The sequence below is a fragment of the Ahaetulla prasina genome, chromosome 7 (genome assembly GCF_028640845.1).
Source record: "Ahaetulla prasina isolate Xishuangbanna chromosome 7, ASM2864084v1, whole genome shotgun sequence".
Taxonomy (NCBI): domain Eukaryota; kingdom Metazoa; phylum Chordata; class Lepidosauria; order Squamata; family Colubridae; genus Ahaetulla; species Ahaetulla prasina.
The window spans coordinates 16,781,625-16,806,876 of NC_080545.1; the positions used below are offsets into that span (position 1 = coordinate 16,781,625).

The 25,252-nt window shown below is 40.4% G+C and overlaps 1 protein-coding gene across 1 annotated transcript in view; it reads right to left on the reverse strand.

Annotated features, from left to right (window-relative positions):
• The window catches only part of MPPED1 (metallophosphoesterase domain containing 1), a 75,036-nt gene extending 50,405 nt beyond the window's left edge, over positions 1–24,631 (reverse strand). The window contains exons 1-3 of the mRNA XM_058190530.1: positions 24,480–24,631; positions 21,085–21,266; positions 9,680–9,905 (exon numbers count right to left, since the gene is read on the reverse strand). Coding sequence (XP_058046513.1) covers positions 9,680–9,905; positions 21,085–21,266; positions 24,480–24,631 — 560 coding nt within the window. The remainder of the gene's footprint in view (positions 1–9,679; positions 9,906–21,084; positions 21,267–24,479) is intronic.
• Between the last annotated feature and the right edge of the window lie 621 nt (positions 24,632–25,252).

Here is a 25,252-nt window from a genome sequence, read left to right on the forward strand (position 1 = left end):
TTCAAGCCCATCTCCACTTTCATTGGTCTTCTCCACACTATTTTCAGTTCCTCAGAATCCTTTTTGAATATGGTGATGGACATACCGGTCCTAGTGTGATCAGATCAATGTGGCCCAGAATGGAGTTATCACTTCTCATGATCTTGACATCGTACTTCTGTTGATGCAAGACAATTTTGTACTGACTGTTTTGGCAGCTGCATCACACTGCTGTCTCATGCTTAATTTGTGATCCATCGTAGGACTCCCAGTTCTTTAGCACAAGCACTACGGCTGACCAGAAGCTTTCTATATTGTAGCTGTCCATCTGGTTTTCTCTAGCTAAATGCAGAATCTTAAGTTTCTCACCACTGAACTGCATTTTGTTGGACAGGAACCGGAGTTCCAATCTATCCTAAATCCTTTGAATCTTAAGTCTTCTGAGATCCAAACATCTCATTTTGTGCCATTTGCAATCTTAATGAGTATCTCATCTATTCTCTCAGGCAAGTCATTTATTAAAATTTGAAAAACACTAGTCAGAACTTGAATGAGAACCTACTACACATGCCTCTCTCCAGGTTGACAGAAAACTACTAAGGACCATGCAATGTTCAAGCAGGTAGAAACCCATCCGGTAGTAGACTATCCTATATTTTTCCCACATGATCAAGAAGACAGCTCAGGTCGAGAGACGACTTCCGGTATCCAGTGGCAACGGACGTCTGGAAGGTTTCTCCTGCCTCCAGCGCCCGAATCCGGCCGCCGCCGAGGCCCTCAGGGGCCAGGTGTTCGAAGGACACCTGCCGACGGACGGCTCGCCAGGGGTCTCCCAGCCGACATACAGGACTGTGGGGACCGATGCTGGCGCGTCCCTAGGCTTGGCGGGGTTCGAGGCCACAGGCCGCGCCATTATTTTGGTCGTCGCCTGGGCCGCTGTGCCCGTGACACCGGGCATTGATTTATAACTGCAGCAGCCTGGTGGTGAACAGGGCACGGAGAAGAATTGAGGAGGAGAAGGAAGGAATATCGGTAAACGTGAGTGGAGTGCCCGGAGTGCGGGGGTTTTCTCCCCTGCGGTTGGAAGGAGCACGAGTTATTTTGGAGAGAGGAGAACTTAAAATAAGAAGATTACCGGTTTTGTGGAGCTCTGGAGAGAAGAGGTGATGGAGAAATTTAGGAGGGAAGGTTTGAGGCCCCTCCTTCTGGGGAACAGTGGTGGCGCCCAGCTTCCGCCTTCACTATGAGAATTTTGATGACATCACTTCCTTCGGTTTCCTGGTTGACTAACTGTACTCTGGACTCGTTGCTCCTGTGAGTGCCCCTGGTGGATCCGGAGGAAATTACAAGGATACTGTGCTTGCCTGAGGATTTTGATTCTTTTTTTTTTCAAATGGCAAAAGGTCAGAGACCAACTGCTGGAGAGATGGAGAGAATTCTGGAAAAGTTATCCAATATGGACAAGAAACTGGATGATTTGCAAAGAGGCCAAACGGAAATAAGAGAAGAAATTGTGACTATCCAAAAGGATTTAAAGGATACTCAACAAGTCTCAGCAGAAAACAAGCAGAAAGTGGAAGGTATGAGGGTGAAATGCGGGCAGTGCAGAAAAGAGAGGAGACGACAGGCAATGCTGTGCTTGGACTACAGATGGATAAAATGTCTTATTTCCTTAGGTTTCAAAATTTGGAAGAAGTGGACCAAGAAGACTTGAGAGATGTTGTGACTAAATTGTTGGGAGAATTTCTTGGGAGAAGTGTTGATTTCATGAATTGGGATGTGGATCGAGTTTATAGAGTTAATTCGCAATATGCACGCACGCATGCAGTTCCCAGAGAGGTTCATGTCAAATTTGTGAGAAGAGAGACGAGATGAAATTCTTAGAAAACATAGGAGTGGGGCACTGATTTACAGGGGCAGGGAGATAGCCATTCTGAGGCAGATTCCCAGACAGGTACGTGAAAAAAGAAAGAAATATTATTTTTTGTCAAGCAAATTGTACCAGAAGGGAGTGGGCTTCAGATGGCTGATGCCAGAGGGATTGATGATTTTCCGGGAGGGCATTACGGAAAAAATCAGTACAATTGCGGAGGCTACGGCCTATGTGGAGGAACACAAAGCCTTCCTGGAATCAGATGACCCAGGAATTGAAGAAGGGGAGGTTATAGATCATGGGGCTGAGCGGCTGCCGCTGTTGCGCCCTGGAGTTGGGTCAGGCTGAACCCAGAGTTCTGAGATCCAAATCTAGGAAGTGATAAAGATATTTGGGATTGTGTTGGTTTTCCTTATTCTCTTTTGTACGATATTCTGTTTATTCTTGACTCTTCTTTATTACGTATTTAAAATTTGCAAACTTTGCTACTTCGTGTCACCTGCTTGCCTTATGGCTGTTGTATGTGTTAAAAAATTTGAGTAAAATTCTTATTTTAGATAAGAAAAATGAAAATTTACCATACCTGATATGTATTTGTATAAACCTTTTTTGACTAATAAAAACTTTTTGAACAAAAAAAAAAAAAAAAAAAAAAAAAGAAGACAGCTCAGGTCAGCTTTTCAAATGCCTTACTGGAATGTAAGTACACTACATTTTTAGCATTTCCCTTGGCATTCTAATCTAGTCACTTTGTATTTAAAAAAAAAAAAGCAATGCAGTTTGTGCACCATGATCTGGTTGTTGTAGCCTGCCAGCGGCCAGTGGAACTGGCAGCAGAGTCAGACAGTGAGGAGGTTGAGGGGGAACATGGGCCAATCCTGGGGGCTGGGGAAAGCTTGGGCGAGGGCTCTGCATTGGAGGCAGAGAGAGAGTTAGACAGCAGCGAGGCAGAGGAATAGCTGGAGCCCATTCCCAGTGTGCTCATGCGCAGAGCTGCCAGAAGACAACAACAATTAAGAAAGCAGGGTAGACTCCGGAGTAAGGCCACACCTTGGAGATGATTGGCCCCTCCCATAGGACATAAAAGAGAAGCAAACAGGATGTGGGCTTTTGCAGGAAGCAATTAGTTCATCTCGTTTCAAGATTCTGTTCATGACTATAATAGACTCAGTGCCAAGTTTGGCCTTGCTCTGCATTTGGAAATTGGTTCTCTGTGAGATAAGGTGGGGATTGATAAACATTTCTCTGAAAGACTGTTTGCCAAAGCCTTGTTGACTGTGAATGAACAGAATTCACAGTCATGGTAATAAAAGCGGTTTTACTGAGATTAAAACTTTGCTTCATGTTTTCTAACGAAGCCTAGGTCAGAACACTGGTTTTAACAAACACTTGGCTGACTTCTAACAATCATCTCATTCCTTTTTAGGCATTTGCAAACCATCACTTGGTCATCTTTTCTAGAATTTCTTCCAATACTGATCTCAAGTTGACCATACTGTATTTGTATAAGTCCATTGAAAATGGAAAAAAGATTAGCTCTTCTGCAGTCTTGAAGGTCTCCAGGCTTGAGACTTCTACAGAAGGTCTCAACGATTACAGTCAATGGTTCTGAGATGAGCTAGACTCTAGAGCATCTAGAATTCTTGAACTGCTAGAATTTCTTTTGTTCAGCTACATGAATAACTGCAATTATTTATTTGGAAATCTACAGTGAAGTCACTTATACATTCTCCAGGAATAATTAAAATATTATATTCTTAACATAATTTAGCCTCCACAAGTGGTATCAAATTCTGAAAGATAGCAATAGCAATAGCGCTTAGACTTACATACCCCCAACAATCTGGGTCCTCATTTTACCGACCTCGGAAGGATGGAAGGCTGAGTCAACCTTGAGCCGGTGAGATTTGAACTGCCAAATTGCAGGCAGTTGGCAGGCAGCAGAAGTAGCCTGCAGTGCTACACTCTAACCACTGCGCCACCTCAGCTCTATGGCAATAAGCTCTTTTTAACATCCCAAACAAAAAACTGGTCTTCAGTCAAATTTGCCAACCTCTCTTCCTTGAACTTCTGATATATCAGCCAAGATTGCTTACACACACACACATTGGCCATAAGCTTACACTGATGTAAATCCAAAATCTGAGCAGAACTTGTCAGTTAAAGAGGAACGACTTGATTGATAGCAAGTCAGATGTCACTTGAGTCCTTCCCTCATCGTATCTGCCATCATCACCCTATTTAAAGAAACTGAAGTTGTGTAATATTTTCTATTCTTCTAGTAATGCAGACTATATTATTTAAAGTAACTTCAAGTTCTATTTTTGATAGTGCTTTTCTCTACTTCTTTCTGCATTTGTATTTCCGTGCCCCATTATTACAAACTATGGAAATGGCAAGAAAGATATCGGAATACTCACAAGTAATTATTTAAATCTGCTCTACAAAATTAATACCAAGCATTAAGTAGGTAAAATTATATCTGAGGATGGTACACATTCTCCTCAGAATTGGGAAGCCAATCTCACCTTCGCACTGAAAATCAATGCACAGAGACAGATACACAACTAGCTTGGAATATGGAATTACCAGAGAAAATACAAAACAATCCAGCTAATTGGAATAAATGGGATACATTTAAAGCCTACATAGTCCTATGCAGGACTATGAGCAGGTGGGGGCCCCAACAGTAGGATAGGGAATGCCAAATTTCAATCTTGAAAATTTCTATTGCATTTCAAGGTTTACTTTCACTTAAGAGAACATATACTAAGATGTATCCATGAGGTCTGACCACAGATGTCCACAGGATGTGATTTTTTTAAAAAGTCAAAATGGCGGCTATTGAAGCTTATTTTTAAATGCGTGTCATATGTAACACAGAAGACCTCTGATTGTTGTCATCGTGGTCACCATTTGGATTTTCGGATGCTCTGGGGTGACTGTGATTTCTTTCTGCTTCCTAGTCTTTTGTGGCTTCCAATTTATCTAAAAAGCTACGGTAGAACTGTCTTCAGTTTACATTCTGTTTATTTATTCCTCATAATGGACACATTCACACTGGCGAAAGACAGCCCTCGCACCACTTTCTCCATTAAGTGGAAGTGAAGCTGAAGTGTTTCATGTCTGTAACAAGAATGGAAACAGAAGAACAGTTCTAGGAAAGGCTTTATGGGGCTTTGTGGAAAACATGTTGGAAACCCCTCATTCAATGGACTGCTTCAAACCAGGTTTCCATTTTGATCCACGAATATGCTTTGAGGTGGTGGTTTGATCCATGGAAGGTCCATGGAATTAAGGCATTTTTGCACACAATCAGAGATAGGTTACGACCGGTTCGGGAGAACCGATAGTTCCAACAAGCAGCTGGCCCCACCCACCGGCCCCCACCCTATCCTGTCTTATATTTCTGGCTCAGCTGATTCGCACAGAACAGCTGATTTCCGCGCCTCCGCTGTTCTACTTACCGAGGCTGCCTTAAAAGGTAAGCAACTGAGCTTCAAATTGCTGTATTTTGAACGCTGTGCGCAAGCACATTAGGCATGTGCACACGCAAAGCACACGCTCACAGAACCGGTTGTTAAACTGGTTGTATCCCACCACTGCACAAAATTTCTGATATAAACTTTAGTTATCTGAACTTAGCACTGTATAGATATTGCACTAAAAGAATCAAGGCTGGCTCCAAAGGGGAAAAAAAGCTGTGTTCGCCTGAGATTTTCATTATAACAAAGCTGAATAATTTTGTCAGGAGAAAGACTGATGAGTAGTGCCTTTAAGCCCCATCTTATGATCACAAGAAATTGTATTTAATCACAGTTCCAGCTCCTGAGATTTTTAACGGCTTCTTCACAAAGGCTTCTGTATCAACTTTATCAGCCATATAATACTGTAAATTGGATTGTTTTTAAATGGAAAAAGGATAAAAATTCTTCATTCCGTAGAACAATCTGTACTTTCTTCTTTTGGGCACTGTGTGGGCTATAAATTGCCTGAATTTTTCCATTTGTTTCATGAATATTTTTTTTTAAAAGAGCAACATGCATCTTACAAACTGTTTTATTACACCACAGATCTTTCTAAAGTAGAACCTGCTTCTTTACAGGTATTAAATATTATTTTTAATTGGGAAGTTGGGCTGAGTACAAAATTCCCCTTCTGAACAAAAGGGATTAATGGAGAGATTTCTTCCAGCAGATGCTAATTTTAAGAAAAGAAATGTTATTCCTCTCAGTCTACAGATTTTTTTTTAAAGAAGCAAGCTAGATAATTTCAGGGTACTCAGTGCAGAAAAGAAATATCTGAGAAATATCTGTCATGCAACAGGTAGCAATAGCACTTAGACTTATATACCGCTTCACAGTATTCCCTCTCTAAGCGGTTTACAGAGTAGCATATTGCCCCTAACAATCTGGGTCCTCGTTTTACCCACTTCGGAAGGTTGGAAGGCTGAGTCTACCTTGAGCCTGGTGAGATTTGAAGTGCCAAATTGCAGGCAGCCGGCAGGCAGCAGAAGTAGCCTGTAGTATTGCACTCTAACCATTGTGCCACCGCAGCTCAATAGCTTCTTATAAAGATCCAGAAAGTAGCATCAGGATAGCTGAGGGTAAATTTTAACCAATCACCCTACAGATCACAGATCTGGCTTGCTGCATTTCATGAATTTGTCGTTCAGCTCTACACTCCTTTTCCTTCTAAATTTATGAACATTTTGGACATGTGTCCTTTTGCACCAATCTAACCATTTGAAAGAGGCCTGTCAGAGTGTATTAGCATGAAGAAACAGTTTATTAAAGCAGCCATATCCTTTTTCAAGAGTTGTACAACTGTTTTTTATCTATATATTTGTAAATTTTATTAGCTGCCCATCTTACCACACTATAATTCTGGGTAGCTCACAATATTAAGTAATTTAAGTTTAGAATGTAGCCCTGGTTATCAGTATGTGCAGATTCAGACAACTCTTTCACTGGGTCACTCTGAAATAGTGGTTCTCAACCTTTATAGTGCTGTGACCCCTTTAATACAATTCCCCACGATGTGGCGACCCCAACCGTAAAATTATTTTCATTTTGAATTTATCGCGCCTGAAGCCGTATTGGCTAGCGATCTGAACTCCTTGCGATTGCCTTGAGGACGGAGACATTAAAGCGGAGACTCCTCCTCTATTAAGTTTATCGTGCCTGAAGCCAGATTAGGCTAGCGATTGGGAGTGATTGCAGCTGGCTTGAGAGGGAGACATCAGAGCAAAGATTTCTCTCTTTTTTCAATTCATCGCACCTGAAGCCGAATTCGGCTAGCGATTTGAAGAGCCTGCAGCTGGCTTGTGGAGTCAACATTGGAGCGCGATTCTTCGACTCGCAAGTATACTTCCATATTTCCGATGGTCTTAGGCGACCCCTGGCAAATCATCATTCGACCCTCAATGGGGTCCCGACCCACAGGTTGAGAACCGTTGCTCTGAAACAAATCAGCAGCTCACCGACGGATATATAGAGCTAGCCAGGGAGAACATTTGATGTGGCCACGCAGGATTTGCAAAGGATGTGGCTGGAACTGACCTATTTTGTTTCAAAGAATGTGCTTTGCAAACCCCCTCTATCAAAGGCTTTCCACAACCTTAGAATCTATCAACAGCCAGAATTATTAACCAAAATGTGTAAAAAATATCAGCATCTTTTTCACTATCACTAATGACACCTACAAAGAATTCATTTAGAACAGCTCTTGAGGATAGTTACAACGATAAAAGGATGTAGTAGCTTTATCCTGTCTTTGCTTTCATAGCTAATAACCGTTCTAGGAATGGATCTTCATCAAGGAATGATTGCAGGCAGAAAGTTTAACCCGTCTCCCTTCCACTGAATTTAGCAAAAAAAGACACTGTAATATTGGAAGATGAATTGCACGCATAGCAAATATCTCATCTACTTTTGCCTAGGGGCATAATTAATAACGTCCCATGCTTATGCCATAATAAATCTTTTTTTGTTTACCATAATGTGGCTTAATGTGCCATTGACTTCATATGGACTGAATTCCACATCAGCTGTTGGAATCAAACATTTTTAAAAGTGAGAAGCACAATCTGATTCAAGGAAGTCTTGTATGTACAGTAGTGGCCAAAATTGTGGAAAGCTTTTGGGAAAAAGTGTATTTTTGAGGTTTGATGGCTAATAACACCACTTTTGGGGGAGGAGTTTGAAGTTAATCATATTCCACTGCTGAAATGGCCTGGGAATAGCCCAGACCTTAACCCAATTGAAAGTCTATGGAGTCAGCTAAAGAAACTTGTTAGTCAGAAGCAACCCAGCAATAAAACCCAGTTAATAGAACCAATCATTCAATCTTGCTTTCACATTATAACAACTGCAGAACTAAAAGACTTGGTTCACTCCATGGGAAGATTAAGGCCATAATTCATGCTGAAGGTTACCAAACTAAGTATTAATTGACGTGATAATTTTGGTATATTTTTTTCCCCTATGGTGATCATTTTTGTATATCTTGCTTTTTCTACGTGTTTCACTTTTCTTCTTTATACTGTAATTGCTATTCTAATAGCAAATCCTTCATAAAAGTTATTGCGTTACATTCTTGATTAAATTATCTTTTCATTGATATATAATTTTATGGTAGTACTCCAAAAAAAAGTGGTGTTACTAGCTAGTTTTAGAAAATATACTTTTCCGAAAAGATTTCCACATTTTTGGCCACTACTGTAGTATTGGATCATTGGCCGCTCTCATTACTCACCGCAGCACTTTCAGTACTGTTAACAGATTATATGTTAACTTTGGTCTAAATCAACAGCTCTAGAGGTTCTACCTGGAATTGGCTATGGTTTAAATCTTCATTAAATCATTTTAATGAAGTTGGCATTATATTCTACCTGTGAACTTTCATTAATTTCTCTTTCCTTCAATGAACTAATGAAATGGCAATCATTTAAAAACTTCTTTTAATTCATTAGTTAGTGATTTTAACTAATTTTAATTGATTAGCCTTTCTGTCTGGAGAGAGAATGATTTCTCTGAAGTTTGAAGCATTCTTTAAGATGAAATACAAATTACCATATTTTTTGGACTATAAGACGCACTTTTTCCCCCAAAAAAAGAGGGTGAAAATCTGGGTGCGTCTTATACTCCAAATGTAGCCCCGCCCAGCTTCTCAAACGGAGGTTTCAGAGGCTGAAAGAAGCTTCAGAAAAGAAGCCTCCAAACAGAGCTTCAGAAAAGAAGCTCCCAAACAGAGCTTCAGAGGCTTTTTTTCTGAAGTTCTGTTTTGGAGGCTTTCAGAGGCAGTTTTTTTTTTTCCTGAAACAGAGTTTCAGAGGCAGAAAAAAAAAAGCAAGGCACAGAGTTCACAACCAAGGAACCTGTTGCTAAAATTCACCTCTGGGAACAGCTGATTGGGGGTATTCCGGGAGGCCAATCCACCTGCTAGTCAGCTTTTTTTTATTTTCCTCCCCAAAAACTAAGGTTATACTTATACTCCGGTGCATCTTATACGCCGAAAAATACGGAACATACTAGGGCATCATCACTTCAAAAGGGACACATTTGTGTATGCAAAAGAAGGAAAAACAACTTTTGAAAAATGGACTTGCCATCCGCAATTAACAGTGTCTGTCTATGTGTGTCTTTGCTTGATTCACCAGGGGCATCATTTCAGTTAATTAAAAGTGTTTGAATCCATTACTTTACCAATCAATATATTACATTCTACAGTGTGGCGAATGCCACTGCTATTGTATAACCAATATATAAAAAATACAAACGGGACATTTCTTCATTCATCAACATTATCAAGCTTTTAAATGCTTACCATGGAGAACCATATATCCTGAAGCCTCTGACTGTTACTTCTGAATCCTGCAGGTATATGCAGTTCGTTAAGAGAGACTGCACATTTTCATAACTTTCTGGCTTCAGTTTTGATACTGAGGGAAAATAATAAAAGTCCTGCTTGATTAAGTCTGCCATGAACTCTTGATCGAATGTCAGCTCATGATTACCTGCTATCACAATCTTGTATTCATACGGTAGGCTACCTAAAAAGGAGAAAAACAGACATTTGTTCAGTGTTGCATTTGTGTGTGTGTGTTTTTTTTAAAAAAAATGACATAAAACCATGCCAAGCTGTGTGATAGAATAAGAACTTCCAGAATAGGCATTTCATCCAGGCAGGAAATTCTAAGAACTCTGACTTAAATTCATTCATTCTGAATTGTGCTGAAAATGTTTGTGGACGCTCCAAAGAAATATTAAAGATGAAACACACCATTCTTAGAATTAGCAGGCAACTGTTTTGCATTTATGCCTTGCTTTTTCTCTCAAAAACTCACAATGAATTATGTTGGAATCCCCCTTCGGTTTATCCTTGAGCATGAGTGGCCCTAAATATCTTTACGGCTGAGTCACAAATAACCTGGGTCTTCCTCATCCATGCTTCACCATATTTAATTTGAGCTCTCATACAATGAGCCAAGCTAAAGTCAGTGAAGGGTAATTGTATAGTTTTAAATACATTATCAACCTACTTCACCTGCATATTGGCACCACTCTTATTCAAATTCTGTATCAACACGGTGGGCCATCTGCTCGACACAAACATCCACTTTCCAACGTTTGTTGGAAGTCACATCTCTATTCTACTCAATGAAGAGGTTGGAGTAACCACTTTCAAGGGCATCTACTGGCCTTTAAAAAGCACTGGGAGAACTAAGGGTATACTACAATGAAGACCAGCTAGAACTCAATTATCAGAAAACTAAAATCATGCCATTTGCTAAAAGGCCCAAGAGCCACTCCTGTAACATAAATAGCCCCATGAGTGAGCAGGGCTCCTGTTTCAAATCTGTGGGAGTAGTTCTTCATTCTGCTAGCAGCAGAAAACACCAAGGGGACTACACTGCTGAAAATTCAAAGAGGAGAACTTGTCTGTTATCTTTAAATTCCTCAAGACAAGATATGAGTACTACAAACATGCATTTTCAAATTATTTGAAGACAAGACAATTGTACAACTTCTTTATGGTGTTCATCTGGGCCTCTTCCCCAATTCTGCACAATTAGAACTTGTCCAATCCAAATTTCTAAGGTCAACCCTTCAATCCTCAAAATACATCTGCTAATGACACCCTGAGCACCGGAGACAGGCCTCATGAACATGGAAGCTAGAGTGTGGATGAGCCACAGTGGCGCCGTGGTTGGAATGTAGTATTGCAGGCTACTTCTGCTGACTGTCAGCTACTTATAATTTGGCAGTTTGAAACTCACCAGGTTCAAGGTTGACTCAGCCTTCCATCCTTCCGAGGTGGGTAAAATGTGGAGCCAAATTGTTGGTGGGAAGAGGCTGACTCTGTAAACCGCTTAGAGAGGACTGTAAAGCACTGTGAAGTGGTTGAGAATACCAATACCAATAGCATTTAGACTTACATACATACATACATATGTAAATCTAAATGCTACTGGTATTGGTATCATTCTCAACCACTAGCTCAAGCTATCTCTTTTTCCCCTTACCATCTCCCAGCTATGATGAAAGATTTTCAGTCAATATACAAGAAGGCCCCGGCAATTAAAACCTTATCCTTGGACTTCTCTCCAAGTTTCCTACTCAGCATGGGATATGATCAGATCAAAGCACTCATTAAAAACTGTGTAGCAGACACAGAGTGCCAACTGGATCTAGTCAGGTTCCCAACCTTTATTGCCAGAGAATCAAACAGGTACTCTCATAGGTACCTTATGGTGAACTTAACTAATTTCGAAGTAACCTAACCATCAGCAGACCGGTGGTGGGTTGCCCCCGGTTCGGACCGGTTCTATAGAACAGGAAGTAAAACTGGTGGGAAGCTCCACCCACTGACCCAAATGTCATCAAAAGTGATCTGAGCATGCGCAGAAGCTTCTGTTCATGCGCAGAAGAGCGTAGGAACGAGCGGAGCGAGCACGCATGCCCGGGCATGATGTGAACCGGTAGTAAAGGTAAATAGAACCCACCCCCTGGAGCAGACCTTAACTCTGGCACCCTCTCATGCCCTTCCCTCATCTGAGAGACAATGCCTTTGTGATTTTAGAAACAATAAAACATGTACTCCTCCAGTGACTGTATTGTACGGACTTTCAAAATAGCCTCATCTCACAATTACTGCATAAATATCCAGGGCGCACAGGATAATTATATCACAAATTTAAATATTGAAATGAATTAAAAATGCTTTGCAGCAAATGTGTCCTTCGCTGCAAATCATCATGTTCCTTTTCAGATACACTGAAATTACTTGTGTACTTTTTAAACTTCCAACATCCCACAGTTTTTCACATATATCTAGGATACAGGTTTTGAGCTGCTATTCTTAAATCTCTGACATATGTAAAAAAACGTGCTAAATTTATGTTCATAACTTTAATCCCCATTGTTATTTCTACATATTTTTCAGCCATCTAAGATACCCATCCATCAAACACAACTACTTCAAGCTAGCTGGTGTTATTGCTTCAGTGATTGTGTTTATGTTGGTTATTTAAATAAATTCCTCTAAACACACAGTTGCTGTACATTTATTATAGTGGCAGTTGCAATCAAGATGGTGGTTACAGATATGTCAGGTTTATCAATTAATAACTATGGTTCTGATGACTTTGCAAAATAGTTCTCCTAGTCTTTCCCCCAGTCATTAGTAATTTGGAAAGTTTCCTTTTAACATGGAGAATCGTGGAATTAATTCCCTTTACCAAAATATTTAGCCACAATCTTTCAAACAGGCAAATGTTAATAGTCTTCGTGCAGTTTATTTTTATCATTGTTTTTACATTATGTTTTGTTCTTTCTTTCTTTGCATCTGTTTGACACTTAGCACCTTTCTCAATCTGGCTGAATAGAAAAGCTGAATACTAATAAAGTATTACTACTTCATTCTTAATTATAATTATAATTCTACAGAGGAATTATTGAGTCTGTCATCTGCACCTCTGTAACTGTCTGGTTTGGCTTTGCAACCCAACAAGACAAACATAGACTTCAACAGATAGTTAGAACTGCAGAAAAAAACAATTGCTACCAACTGCCTTCCACTGAAGACCTGTATACTGCATGAGTCAAAAAGAGGGCTGTGAAAGTATCTACAGACCCCTCGCATCCTGGACATACATTGTTTTAACTTCTACCCTCAAACGACGCTATAGGGCTCTGCACACCAGAACAACTAGACACAAGGACCGTTTTTCCCCAAATGCCATCATCCTGCTAAACAATTCATTCCCACAACACTGTCAAATAATCTATTAAAACTGTATTACTATTCTTCTTCTCATCCTTACTAGTTCCTATCTCTTCCCACTTATGGCTATATCCATGTTGCTTGTGTCTTTACAACTTACACTGTTTTTATTGTTTCCTAGTATGATTTGATAGCTTACTAGTATCCTTTGACTATCACTAAGTGTTGTATCTTATGATTCTTGATGAATATAATATAATATAACAACAGAGTTGGAAGGGACCTTGGAGGCCTTCTAGTCCAACCCCCTGCCCAGGCAGGAAACCCTACACCATCTCAGTCAGATGGTTTTCCAACATTTTCTTAAAAATTCCAGTGTTGGAGCATTCACAATTTCTGCAGGCAAGTCGTTCCACTTATTAATTGTTCTAACTGTCAGGAAATTTCTCCTTAGTTCTAAGTTGCTTCTTTCCTTGATCAGTTTCCACCCATTGCTTCTTGTTCTACCCTCAGGTGCTTTGGAGAACAGCCCGACTCCCTCTTCTTTGTGGCAACCCCTGAGATATTGGAACACTGCTATCATGTCTCCCCTAGTCCTTCTTTTTATTAAACTAGACATACCCAGTTCCTGCAACCGTTCTTCATATGTTTTAGCCTCCAGTCCCCTAATCATCTTTGTTGCTCTTCTCTGCACTCTTTCTAGAGTCTCAACATCTTTTTTACATCGTGGCAACCAAAACTGGATGCAATATTCCAAGTGTGGCCTTACCAAGGCATTATAAAGTGGCACTAACACTTCACGTGATCTTGATTCTATCCCTCTGTTTATGCAGCCCAGAACTGTGTTGGCTTTTTTAGCAGCTGCTGCACACTGCTGGCTCATATCTAAATGGTTATCCACTAGGACTCCAAGATCCCTCTCACAGGTACTACTATTGAGCAAGGTACCACATATACGGTACCTGTGGATTTTGGTTTTTTTTGCCTAAATGTAGAACCTTACTTTTTTCACTGTTGAATTTCATTTTGTTAGATAGCGCCCAATGTTCAAGTCTGTCAAGATCTTTCTGAGCCTATCTTCTGGAGTGTTGGCTATTCCTGCCAGCTTGGTGTCATCTGCAAATTTGATGAGTTCCCCATCTATCCCCTTGTCCAAGTCATTGATGAAGATGTTGAAGAGTACTGGGCCTAAAACAGAGCCTTGGGGTACTCCACTGCATACTTCCCTCCATGTGGATGTAGTTCCGTTGAGGACTACACGTTGAGTGCGGTTGGTCAGCCAGTTACAAATCCATCTGGTGGTGGTGCTGTCTAACCCACATTTTTCTACTTTATCTAGTAGTAGGTTATGGTCTACTTTATCAAATGCTTTACTGAAGTCCAAGTAAATTATATCGACAGCATTCCTCCGGTCTACTAATTTTGTCATTTTGTCAAAGAATGCAATAAGATTAGTCTGGCATGATCTGTTTTTGACAAACCCATATATATATTTTTATATATGTTTTTTTTATATATATATTTTATATATTTTATTTTTATTTATTTTTTTGTTTACATTTATACCCCGCCCTTCTCCGAAGACTCAGGGCGGCTTACAGTGTATAAGGCAATAGTCTCATTCTATTTGTATATTTTTACAAAGTCAACTTATTGCCCCCCCAACAATCTGGGTCCTCATTTTACCTACCTTATAAAGGATGGAAGGCTGAGTCAACCTTGGGCCGGGCTCGAACCTGCAGTAATTGCAGGCTTTGTGTTCTTAATAACAGGCTGTTCTTAATAACAGGCCTTACCAGCCTGCGCCATTCACCGGCCACTGTTCTTTATGTACAGTGAAAGCATATGCATCAAAGACAAATTCCTTGTGTGTCCAATCACACTTGGCCAATAAAGAATCCTGCTTTGATTCAATTCTATTCTATTCTACTCTATTCTACTCTATTCTATTCTATTCTGTTCTATAATTTGAGTTAAGATAAGACAGTTTCCTATACTTCTGAGGGCTCATCCACAGATGCTCCTTGTTCAGAGTTGAGAACAGTCCAGTAATGGTTTCTAGAAGACAGTAACACACAATGTTGTCATTCAACTAATTCCTGTCCTTGAAGAAGACATTCTGTCTCTGTTTTGTCAAAAATACTTCCGCAAGCATAAGCAGCTTGAAAGGATTCGTTCCCACAGTGGATTGGTGAAACGCTGACATATTTTTACAAGTTTATCTTTAGATTGGAGGAAAACTGGTCCACATCCCTTTCCTTTTTTTATTTACATGAAATGGACAAGAGTCCATCCAATTTCTTCTTCTATGCCCGTGATGGCGAACCTATGGCACGAATGCCGGAGGTGGCACGCAGAGCCCTCTCTGTGGGCACACCAGGGATGAAGTCCAGCAGGTTCTGGAGAACCGGTAGTAGAAATTTTGAGTAGTTTATGATTGCTTATGACTATCATTAAATGTATGGCTGTGAAGGTTGGACCATAAGAAAGGCTGAGCGCCAAAGAATTGAGGCCTTTGAACTCTGGTGCTGGAGAAGACTCCTGCGAGTCCCTTGGACTGCAAGGAGATCAATCCAGTCAGTCCTAGAAGAGATCAACCCTGACTGCTCTTTAGAAGGCCAGATCCTGAAGATAAAACTCTAGCCACCTAATGAGAAAGAAGGACTCACTGGAGAAGAGCCTAATGCTGGGAAAGATTGAGGGCAAAAGAAGAAGGGGACGACAGAGAACGAGGTGGCTCGATGGAGTCACTGAAGCAGTAGGCATGAGTTTAAATGGACTCCAGAGGATGGTAGAGGACAGGAAGGCCTGGAGGAATGTTGTCCATGGAGTCGCGATGGGTCGGACACGACTTCGCAACTAAAAACAAAAAAAATCATTAAGTGCTGCACCTTATGATTCTTGACGAATGTATCTTGTCTTTTTACGTACACTGAGAGCATATGCACCAAAGACAAATTCCTTGTGTGTCCAATCACACTTGGCCAATAAAAAATTCTATTCTATTCATAATTGTGTTTATACTTATATGTGTAATCTTATATATCCTTGACAAAATAAATAAATAAAAATAAATGAATGAATGAATTTCTACAGTCTTCTGTGCTTTTTTCTTTCAATCACTTTCCATGGCTGACTCAGCCTGACATCAAATCATTTTCAGGATGTAAATAAATGGCTAGCATGAATCACTTCCCCTTGTTTTGCTTTGAGGAACAGTGAAACTTTCATCAAAAACTTAAAAGCTTATGTAATTTTCTAAATTTTATATTTAAAGAGTAACATTATTTCTCAAACAACGGTGTTTTTTTTTACAGACAAAGTCAGTTCAAGGATAAAAATACTTCTTTTATGTTGGTGGATTGAAATGAGAGTTATGAGATGAAGCAGTATTGTAAATAATTATCAATATAGGTAGTTCTTGATTTACGAGCACAACTAGGAGCAAAATTTCTGTTGTAAACAAGATGGTTGTTAAGTGAATCATACCCAATTTTATTACTTTTTTGCCACAAAGTGAATCACCGCAGTTGTTAATGAATTGTAAGGTCATTAAGGGGAATCCTGATTCCTCCATTGATCTAGCTTGTGGCTGGGAAGGTAATATATGGAGATCACATGATCCCAGGACACTGCAACCGTCGTAAATATATGCTGGTTGCCAAGTACCCAATTTTTGATCACGTGACAGTGGAGATGCTGTATTGGTTGCTGACAAAGACCAGTTGTAAGTAATTTTTTTCTGTGCTGTTGTAAATTTGGTCAAATCGCTAAAGAAATGGTTGTAAGTCAAGGACTAACTGTAAACAACTGCATGGATGAACGAAAGTGCTTATCTCAAGTATAAAAAGCAGAATCAATTCCTTGAGCACTGAGCAGCAGATTGAATGACAAAATATTTATTATTGGGGTTTTTTTTTTACTGGTCTCTTATAATTGGCACAACTCCCACATTGTTCTGTCCCCTCCTGGCCTCAGCCACGCGAGCTGGCTAAACGAGCCAGTAATTGAGTTCATGGCTGCTATCAGTCCTGGCAGGGAATCTGCAGCTGCCTGCCAAAGTCTCCCTTATCTTGGGATTGCCAGGCAACCAGGAAGTCAGCAGTCCAGGCCAAATGTTCAGCTCAATTCTCCACGAGTCAAAGAGTTCAGCTCACTTCTCCACGAGTCAAATAGTTCAGCTCAATTTTTGCTCGTCACGGAGCAGAAGAGCAGCCAGGGCTGCTTTTATACTCTGTGGGGTGTGGCTCCATGACTCAGCACTCTCTAGGTCTGCCCCACCCCTTCCTTTGTTGTAGCCGCCTCTCGTATCTCCGAAACCTGGGATCTAGCCAGGCCTGGTTGCCATCAGCCGGGTCTGGAGGTGTGGCCTGGGGAGTGGAGAGTCAGGGGACGGAGGCCTCGTTATCTCCTCCACCTGGCCTGCCTCTGGCTCCTGGAGCTGAGCCAGAGGACCCGGTGCTCCAGAGGTAAGTCCTGATGGCCCTTCCCCCTCACTTTCCAAGTCACTTTCTGGCAGGGGGCCCGGCTCGGGGGGCGCAGACACAACACACATATATTCCTAAATCCTTATCTACTGATTCCTTCCTGCTGAAAAGGATATTTAATTAAGTGGGGAATTTAAAAATAAATGCCACATTAACTTCAGTAAGGCATAAATGCAAGCTTCTTACGGCAGTATTGTTTCACTTTTCACCAAGCATTTTGTTGAACAGATTTTAGTATTCTATGAGCGAAGTGGCAATCATATAAGTGCCCACTTAAAGCTTTCTTCTCCTCATTTCAGCCTTTTAGAATACTGCAGTGAGTGATACACTAAAGATAATATCATTGCTGAGATTGCATTTTAAGCATCTCATTGACAGTTCTATGTTTAAACAGTTGGCTAGAGTCTGGGAAATTTACATTAACACTGGAAATGAATACACCTTCTTAAGCCTTCTTTAAATTATTGTATCTGAGCATTGCTAACACATAAAAGTGAGCAATTAAATAAAAATGTAAAGCACGAAATGGATTTTTCTATGCCCATATATAAACAGAATAGAAAAAGGTACACACATCTTAGAGAGATAATTGCCTGTGCTAAAAAGGTACTTCTATACCAAAGACAATTTATCTGAACGATCCCACTAAAATCTGTGGAATTTCTTTTCAAATGCCTGTGATTAAGACAGCAACTTTCCAAATCTCACTGTGATGAATGAAGAATTTGCTAAGAATATAGTATCTGTAAATGCACCCATTGTAATTTGTGGGATGCCTGCTTATTCTAAATCTGTGTGGGAGCTGATGGGTGGAATGAATTCTGTCACTCAAAGTGGGGTTCGGTGTAGCTGCCTGCTTCAAAATCATCCCCATCGACCTGACAAATAGAAATGGTTGAATATTATGCAAAACTCAGATACAGCTGGACTGCTTACAACTCTTGAATTATGAGAATAGTACCATACCTAAATGCAGAAGTGTCAAATTCAATTTCATTGAGGGCTGCATCAGTTTGACCTCGAGGGGCTGTGTGTGTGTGTGGCCAGGAGGTGGGTGTGGCCATGGTGGGTGTGGCCAAGCTGGGCATGGGCATGATGGGAGTTTTGGCCAGCAGATGCACTGCAGGCTGGTCCTTTGATATTTCCACGCTGGTCCCGCAGGCCAGATTTAAGCATCCCGGATGTGGCCAATGGGCCTTGAGTTTGACAACCCTGACCTAATGAATAAATTTGGAATTATTTGTGGAATGAAATTTCTATTCACTTTCAGTCCAGAGGGCTGGGAGAGCTGGCAATATTTTTTGTACTGTTTTCTTGAAGAGATTCTTTTCCATATTTGGAAACTGGAATGCTTAGTTCAAACGCAGTTCATAAAAAATAATTTAGAGGTAATGATGTTTGATCTATGTTTTATTGGGAAAACTTTTTTAAAAAATCTTTTCCCACCTCCAAATAAATTCAGACTTCAAATACAAGGTACCTACAGATTCCATTTGATACTGATTGGCTCCAATTAAATTCCTAAGGTCTTGTATTTGTGATCATGTCATGCAGCTTTTAAGACAAAGTCCACTGGTGGAATACAAAGGATATAAAGGGATGGTTTATCCTGATGTTGTGGTTCAGGCTCTAAATTGCAAAGAAAATTCACTGATGTTTGTTGCCTGAGAAGTTTCTTCCTCTTTTCTGCAATATTCTCTCTTTCTAAAAGACAGGAGATTTGCAGATCTGTTGGCAGCTATAAAACTTACGGATGTGCTAAGAATTTGGGACGTATGATTTGCTTTCTAACCTCTTAAGACTTTTACTCTTAGGAATTTTATTTTATTTTTCATTCCCCAGGTCGCTAAGGTGGGTCAGTAGTGAAGCAGACATGAACCAAGAGAACTATAAGGGGAGGATTTAATTGGTACAACTGAGGTTTTATCTTAGGGTTCCACAATTGGAATTATGGTAAGTTTTGGAAGTCTGTATCTGCTCCTTCCATTTTGCCTCTAGAATTTCCATTAGGGCCTAAAGAAGGACAGATGATTCTAGCAGTTGTTCATCTCATCAATTGCAAGTATGTTTCTCTAGTTAGATACTGTAGGAATAATCCCTTAAAGTACAGATTTCTTTTTATACCACTGCTTCTTCCAGCCTCAATCCTAGAGTCTACCAGATTGTGGAAGAGCATACAAAACATTTGCTAGATCAATTCTTGAATACAGCTCATCTGTTTGGAACCCGCACTGCATATCGGACATAAATACAATCGAGAGCATACAAAACATTTGCTAGACCAATTCTTGAATACAGCTCATCTGTTTGGAACCCGCACTGCATATCGGACATAAATACAATCGAGAGAGTCCAGAGATATTTTACGTGAAGAGTCCTCCACTCCTCTACCCATAATAAAATACCTTATGCCATCTAATTTCGGGCTTAGACAACTTAGAACTACGCCAACTTCAGTCTGAAGCATAGTACATAAAATTATCTACCACAATGTCCTCCTACCTGTCAATGACTACTTCAGCTTCAACCACAACAATACACGAGCAAATAATAGATACAAACTCAAGGTAAACCACTCCAAACTCAATGGCAGAAAATATGAATTCAGTAACAAAGTGGTCAATGCCTGGAATGCACTACCTGACTCTGTAGTTTCTTCCCCAACCCCCCAAAACTTTAAGCTTTAACTGTCTACTGTTGACCTCACCCTATTCCTAAGAGGTCTATAAGGGGCGTGCATAAGTGCACCTGCATGCCTACCGTCCCTGTCCTAATATTCCTTTTTACTTACTCTTTTCATGTATCCAAATTATATTTATACTTTTAACTGCTATCTTATACATGACTGACAGAATAAATAAAATAAATAAATAAATAAATAAATAAATAAATAAATAAATAAATAAATAAATAAATAAGCTGAGCTCTTGTTATTCTACTTGCTCCATCTGAGGAATCTTCTAAATGAGAATAAACTTGTTAAATTGTAAACTGGAAGACATGGTGGTTAAATAGATATATATCTGACTTGAAAATTGTACTCAAAAGTGCTCATCAATCATCTACAGCAGGGATGTCAAGCTCAAGGCCCGCGGGCCGGATCTAGCCCACGGGATGCTTAGATCTGGCCCGTGGGGCCACCCTGGAAACAGTAAAGGACTGCCCTGCAGTGCCTCTGCCAGTGAAAATGGAACTCGGGGAAGCGTGCAGAGGAAGCTGTCATGGCTGAAAATGGAGCCTGGGCAGGCTATGTGCTGCTTCCCCGAGCTCCGTTTTTGATGGCAGAGGGCTGCAGGAGATCATCATGGCTGAAAATGGAGCTTGGGGAGGCAGCACATGGCCTCTTCTGCAGGCTTCCCCAGAGCTGGCCATGCCCATCCAGGCCCCCTGAGGTCAAACACAACCCTGATGTGGCCCTCAATGAAATTGAGTTTGACACTCCTGATCTACAAGGTACCTGAAAGAAGGTATCAAGGGATTGAACAAGTCTTTCATAATTATTTGTTACATGATACTCACCTAACCATTCGTTGAATTTCTTCACTTCACTAGGAAGTCCCAGTTCAGTGAAATCACCAGCATGAATTAATACATCTCCATATGGCATCTGAATGGGATCTGTTCTGGAGTGAGTATCAGACACGCAAACAAAACGGGTGTATCCTGGAGGTCTGGGAGCATCGTGTGGAACAGGATCTACCCTACGTATAAAGTTTGAGACACAAATATAGATGCTTTATGTTATATTCACATATTGAGTTGATAGCCACAATATAAAGTATGTTTTCAGCGTATCTGATAAACAAGTTAAATATTCAGCTTAGCATTGAATATTTCAACTCCAAGCATTTTCACCAATTCTTGGACAAAATAACGTATTTTTCGGTGTATAAGACGCACTCCCACCAAAAGTGTCTGTCGCCACTGTCACCACCCATCACCACCTTTTCAATGCCGCCTCTCCCCGCCATCTGAAATGGGCCGAAAATGGGATGCGCAGAGGCTGAAAATGGGGCACGTGGAGGCCAAAAATGGGGTGTGTGGAGGCGGAGATGGGTGGCGACGGCACCGATGGGCAGTGGTGATCCACGCAGCTTGAAACAACTGATAGGCGGTATTCCGGGAGGCAGATCCAAACGCCAATTAGCTGCTGGTGCTAAATCAGGCTGTGCTGAAGCTGACTAGGCTGTTTGCTGTTTGCTGTTTGCTGAAAGGAGGCAAATTGCTGGGAGGCAGAGGCACATTTTTTCCTCCCCAAAAGCTAGGTGTGTCTTATAGTCCGAAAAATACGGTAGCTATATTACAACTATGTTTAAACTTTTCCTAATGAAAGGCACTTTCTGAGTTAGGTTTTACATCTAAAGTAGTTCATTTGCAGATTGCCTTTAAATATTTTAAATTTAAATGCAGCTTAAAAATACACACTGTGGCTTATGAGCAAAACTAGTTCTTTCGAGGCAACATTTTGCAAGGCTTGATTGTCGTGCTTTTCATTATTACCGCATTACGCATCAAATGAAATCTCAGTACAGGTTTAACGTGAAACTTCAGACAAATAGCCTTTGACGTATACGTAAGATGTAACTAATTAGGAATTATACATTTTAAGTTACTGTACAGAATAATAAATTAGAATACTTTTCCTTAGAGACTTTCATATTTCCTTGATAGAATAAAAACAGACAGTTTCATGATTCAGTATAGGAGTGTGTGTGTGTGTGTGTGTGTGTGTGTGTGTGTGTGTGTGTTGTAAAGGCAAAGATCAGCCTGTAGGGTAGAGGCTGGAGTTTTGAAACCACACCCAGAAACCTACTGGAACTACATACTTCAGCCCCAGAATTCTCTACCGCTCTTCTGGCAAATAAAAGAGCAAAACTGACAAACTTTCTCCAGCAATGTCCCAAACCAGCAGCTTAAAGCTGTGTGGCAAAGGGTTTCAGAGTTTTCTCTTCCTTTTGGAGATAAATCAATCTCACAAGAGATAAATAAAATCAAACACTTTTTTAAAAAAAAATTAACTTCATGTAGAATACATGAAAACTTAATTTACAAAAATGCAATATTTTCTGCAGACCAAAAAATGGTACAGGTCTGCTAGAATTTGAGAGGTAGTGTACAATCTCTGCTTCCAAATTAGATTTCATCTTACAAATAAAGAAAAAAATAAATCTTACTTCATACGTGATTTCTGGGGGGAAGGGAAGGAACATTATTTAGTTGAAATTAATCAGAATTGTTAATTGGAAAGAAAAAACATTTGCTCATTTTTATTTCTTAGAAAATACTTAGTCTTATATTTTAATACTGAATTTAGTTGTTATAGTTATTTTTTTTTTCTCTTTCCCTTCTGTCTCTCAACTTTATTAATAGTGTTCATTTTGAAGTTAAGGTGCTTACTGTTACATCAAAAGCAAATCACCTTCGAGGGCAAATTACCTTTACAGATATTTTCATCTACCAAAAAATAAAAAAAAATAAAGCTTTGTTTAATTGCATCTTACTATCCTGTTATTCACATTGGATCTGAATTAAAATTCACATGAATGCTTGCATTATTTCATTAGCTTGGCCATTCTTTTGTTAGTGTGCAGATCTAGCCAAACAATAAATAAGATATTTTGTCCTAAAACAGATATCACATTAAAAAACAGAGAAAATTGATGGCAAAAAAAAAGACCCAGTGGTCATCAAGCCTGCTCTTTGTGTTTTTGCTTATTTGTTTGTTTTGTTTTCTTTTTAATTAATTAATTTTTAAATTTTTTTTTATTTTTCTCAGAAGATAGACATTCTAAGCATGTTTAAACTCAGAGACTGATAACTGACGTACTCTCTCTGCTGGAAGTTGGTTCCAAGCTTCCACTACTCTTTTTGTGAAATAATACTAACTGCTTTTGAACTACCCTCCTGTCAATTTGAGGTTATGCCCCTGTGTTCTTGATTTTTACTTAATATGGAAAATCCTGCCTTCTAGAGCCTTTATTCACACCCTTAATATATTTAAAAGTTTCAGTCATTCCCGCCTTTTCCTTCTGTCCAGTATGGTTACCCGGTACGGTTAGCAAATGTACTTAAAAATCCTGTAACTGCCTGTTGCTACTTTATGACATGCTGTTCTGATCTAGGCTTCCTGAGACAGTAAAAAGCACATGATTAGTCCCGAAAACCCTCTTTTTACTTCAATGGCTGTGAATTAGGTTCATTCCCAGCCCGTAATGAGTCACAAATAGTTTGTAAAGAGCCCGACAAAAGTCTGCCACAGTCCTTTGGGATAAGGCTGGTAAGCACCCACCTTTATCTCCCTTGACAAGCTGCCAAAGACCTTTGCAAGGCCACATGGAGCACAGTCAAAATGGAGCTTCAGAATTTAAATTGACCAGAATGAACAAAGTTGCTTCCTGCAAAGGCTCATGTGCCTTTGCTCCTCCTCCTCCTCCTCCTCTCCAAGCCCTACTCCCAAGTCGGCTCTTTTGTCTTAATTGTTCTTGCCTTTTGGCAGCTCTGCGCATGCGCGCATTGGGAACAGGCTCCCCCTGTTCCTCTGCTTCACTGATGTCCAACCCTGGAGGCTCCGGAGGCAGCACATAACTCCTAGATGGCCCTGGCCCACTCTCTGCCTCAGACACAGAGCCCTCGTTCAAGCCCTACCCAGACTCCAGGACTAGCCCATGATCCTCCCCAACTTTCTCACTGTCCGACTCTGCTGCCAGCTCCACAGGCTGCCAGCGGACCACAACACATGTATACATGTGTACCCACAGAGTTATCCTTTGCTTTTATTCATAGAAATATTTATTTCGCCTAGGAATTATTCTTGAGGGTTATGGAATGGCGACTGCTTCGTGACAGATCACATTGACACAACAATAACCATTTTGTAATCTGTGATACGGCATCAGCTGAATGGTAGGACTTACATTTGTACATGTGGGGGTTGGAAACGTCCCTGATTAATGTTGTAGAAGGTGAAAGCCTGTGTTGGATTGGAGCTATACTCATCTACTTCGATTATGAGTCGACTGTGTTGGTGCCTTCTAGCCGTCATGATGTGTGATTGGGCAAATGCCATGCTTGCTCTCTGCAGCAATCCTCCTCTTTCACAGAATCATCTCTCCATATTGGCTGAAAACATCCCCTGGTTTCTCTGTAGCTTAATCATACAAAGTATAACATCCCTTTCTGGATTCTGAAAATATAAAATCAAATGGAAAACAATGATACTAGATACAAGTGTTTGATAACTCACCTGCTTGGGATACATCTTATTTATTTGCTGTCACAAATTTATGAGAGGAAGATAAAGGCTTGTAGCTGAAGTATCTCATTACAAATAGCTCCAGTTCAGCAAGTTGAGGAATATTATCTAGATCAGGGGTGTCAAATTCACGGCATCACAATGGTGTCATGTTATGTATCGTGACTTTTTTTCCCCTTCGCTAAAACGAGCGTGGACATGGCCAGCGCATAACACATCCGGTCTGCGGGCCACGAGTTTGACACCCCTGATCTAGATACAAGGAAGAAAACAATCTTGTTAAAGAAGACATGCTAAAACAGGTTCCAATCATTAAGAGATTTAATGACAGATCTATTGAATAGGGGCAAGGTCCCCAACACTGGTCTGCAGCATATCAGAAACCAGTCTGCGCAAACAAGCAAAGCCCCATCCGCGGGATGGAAGAAGCACATG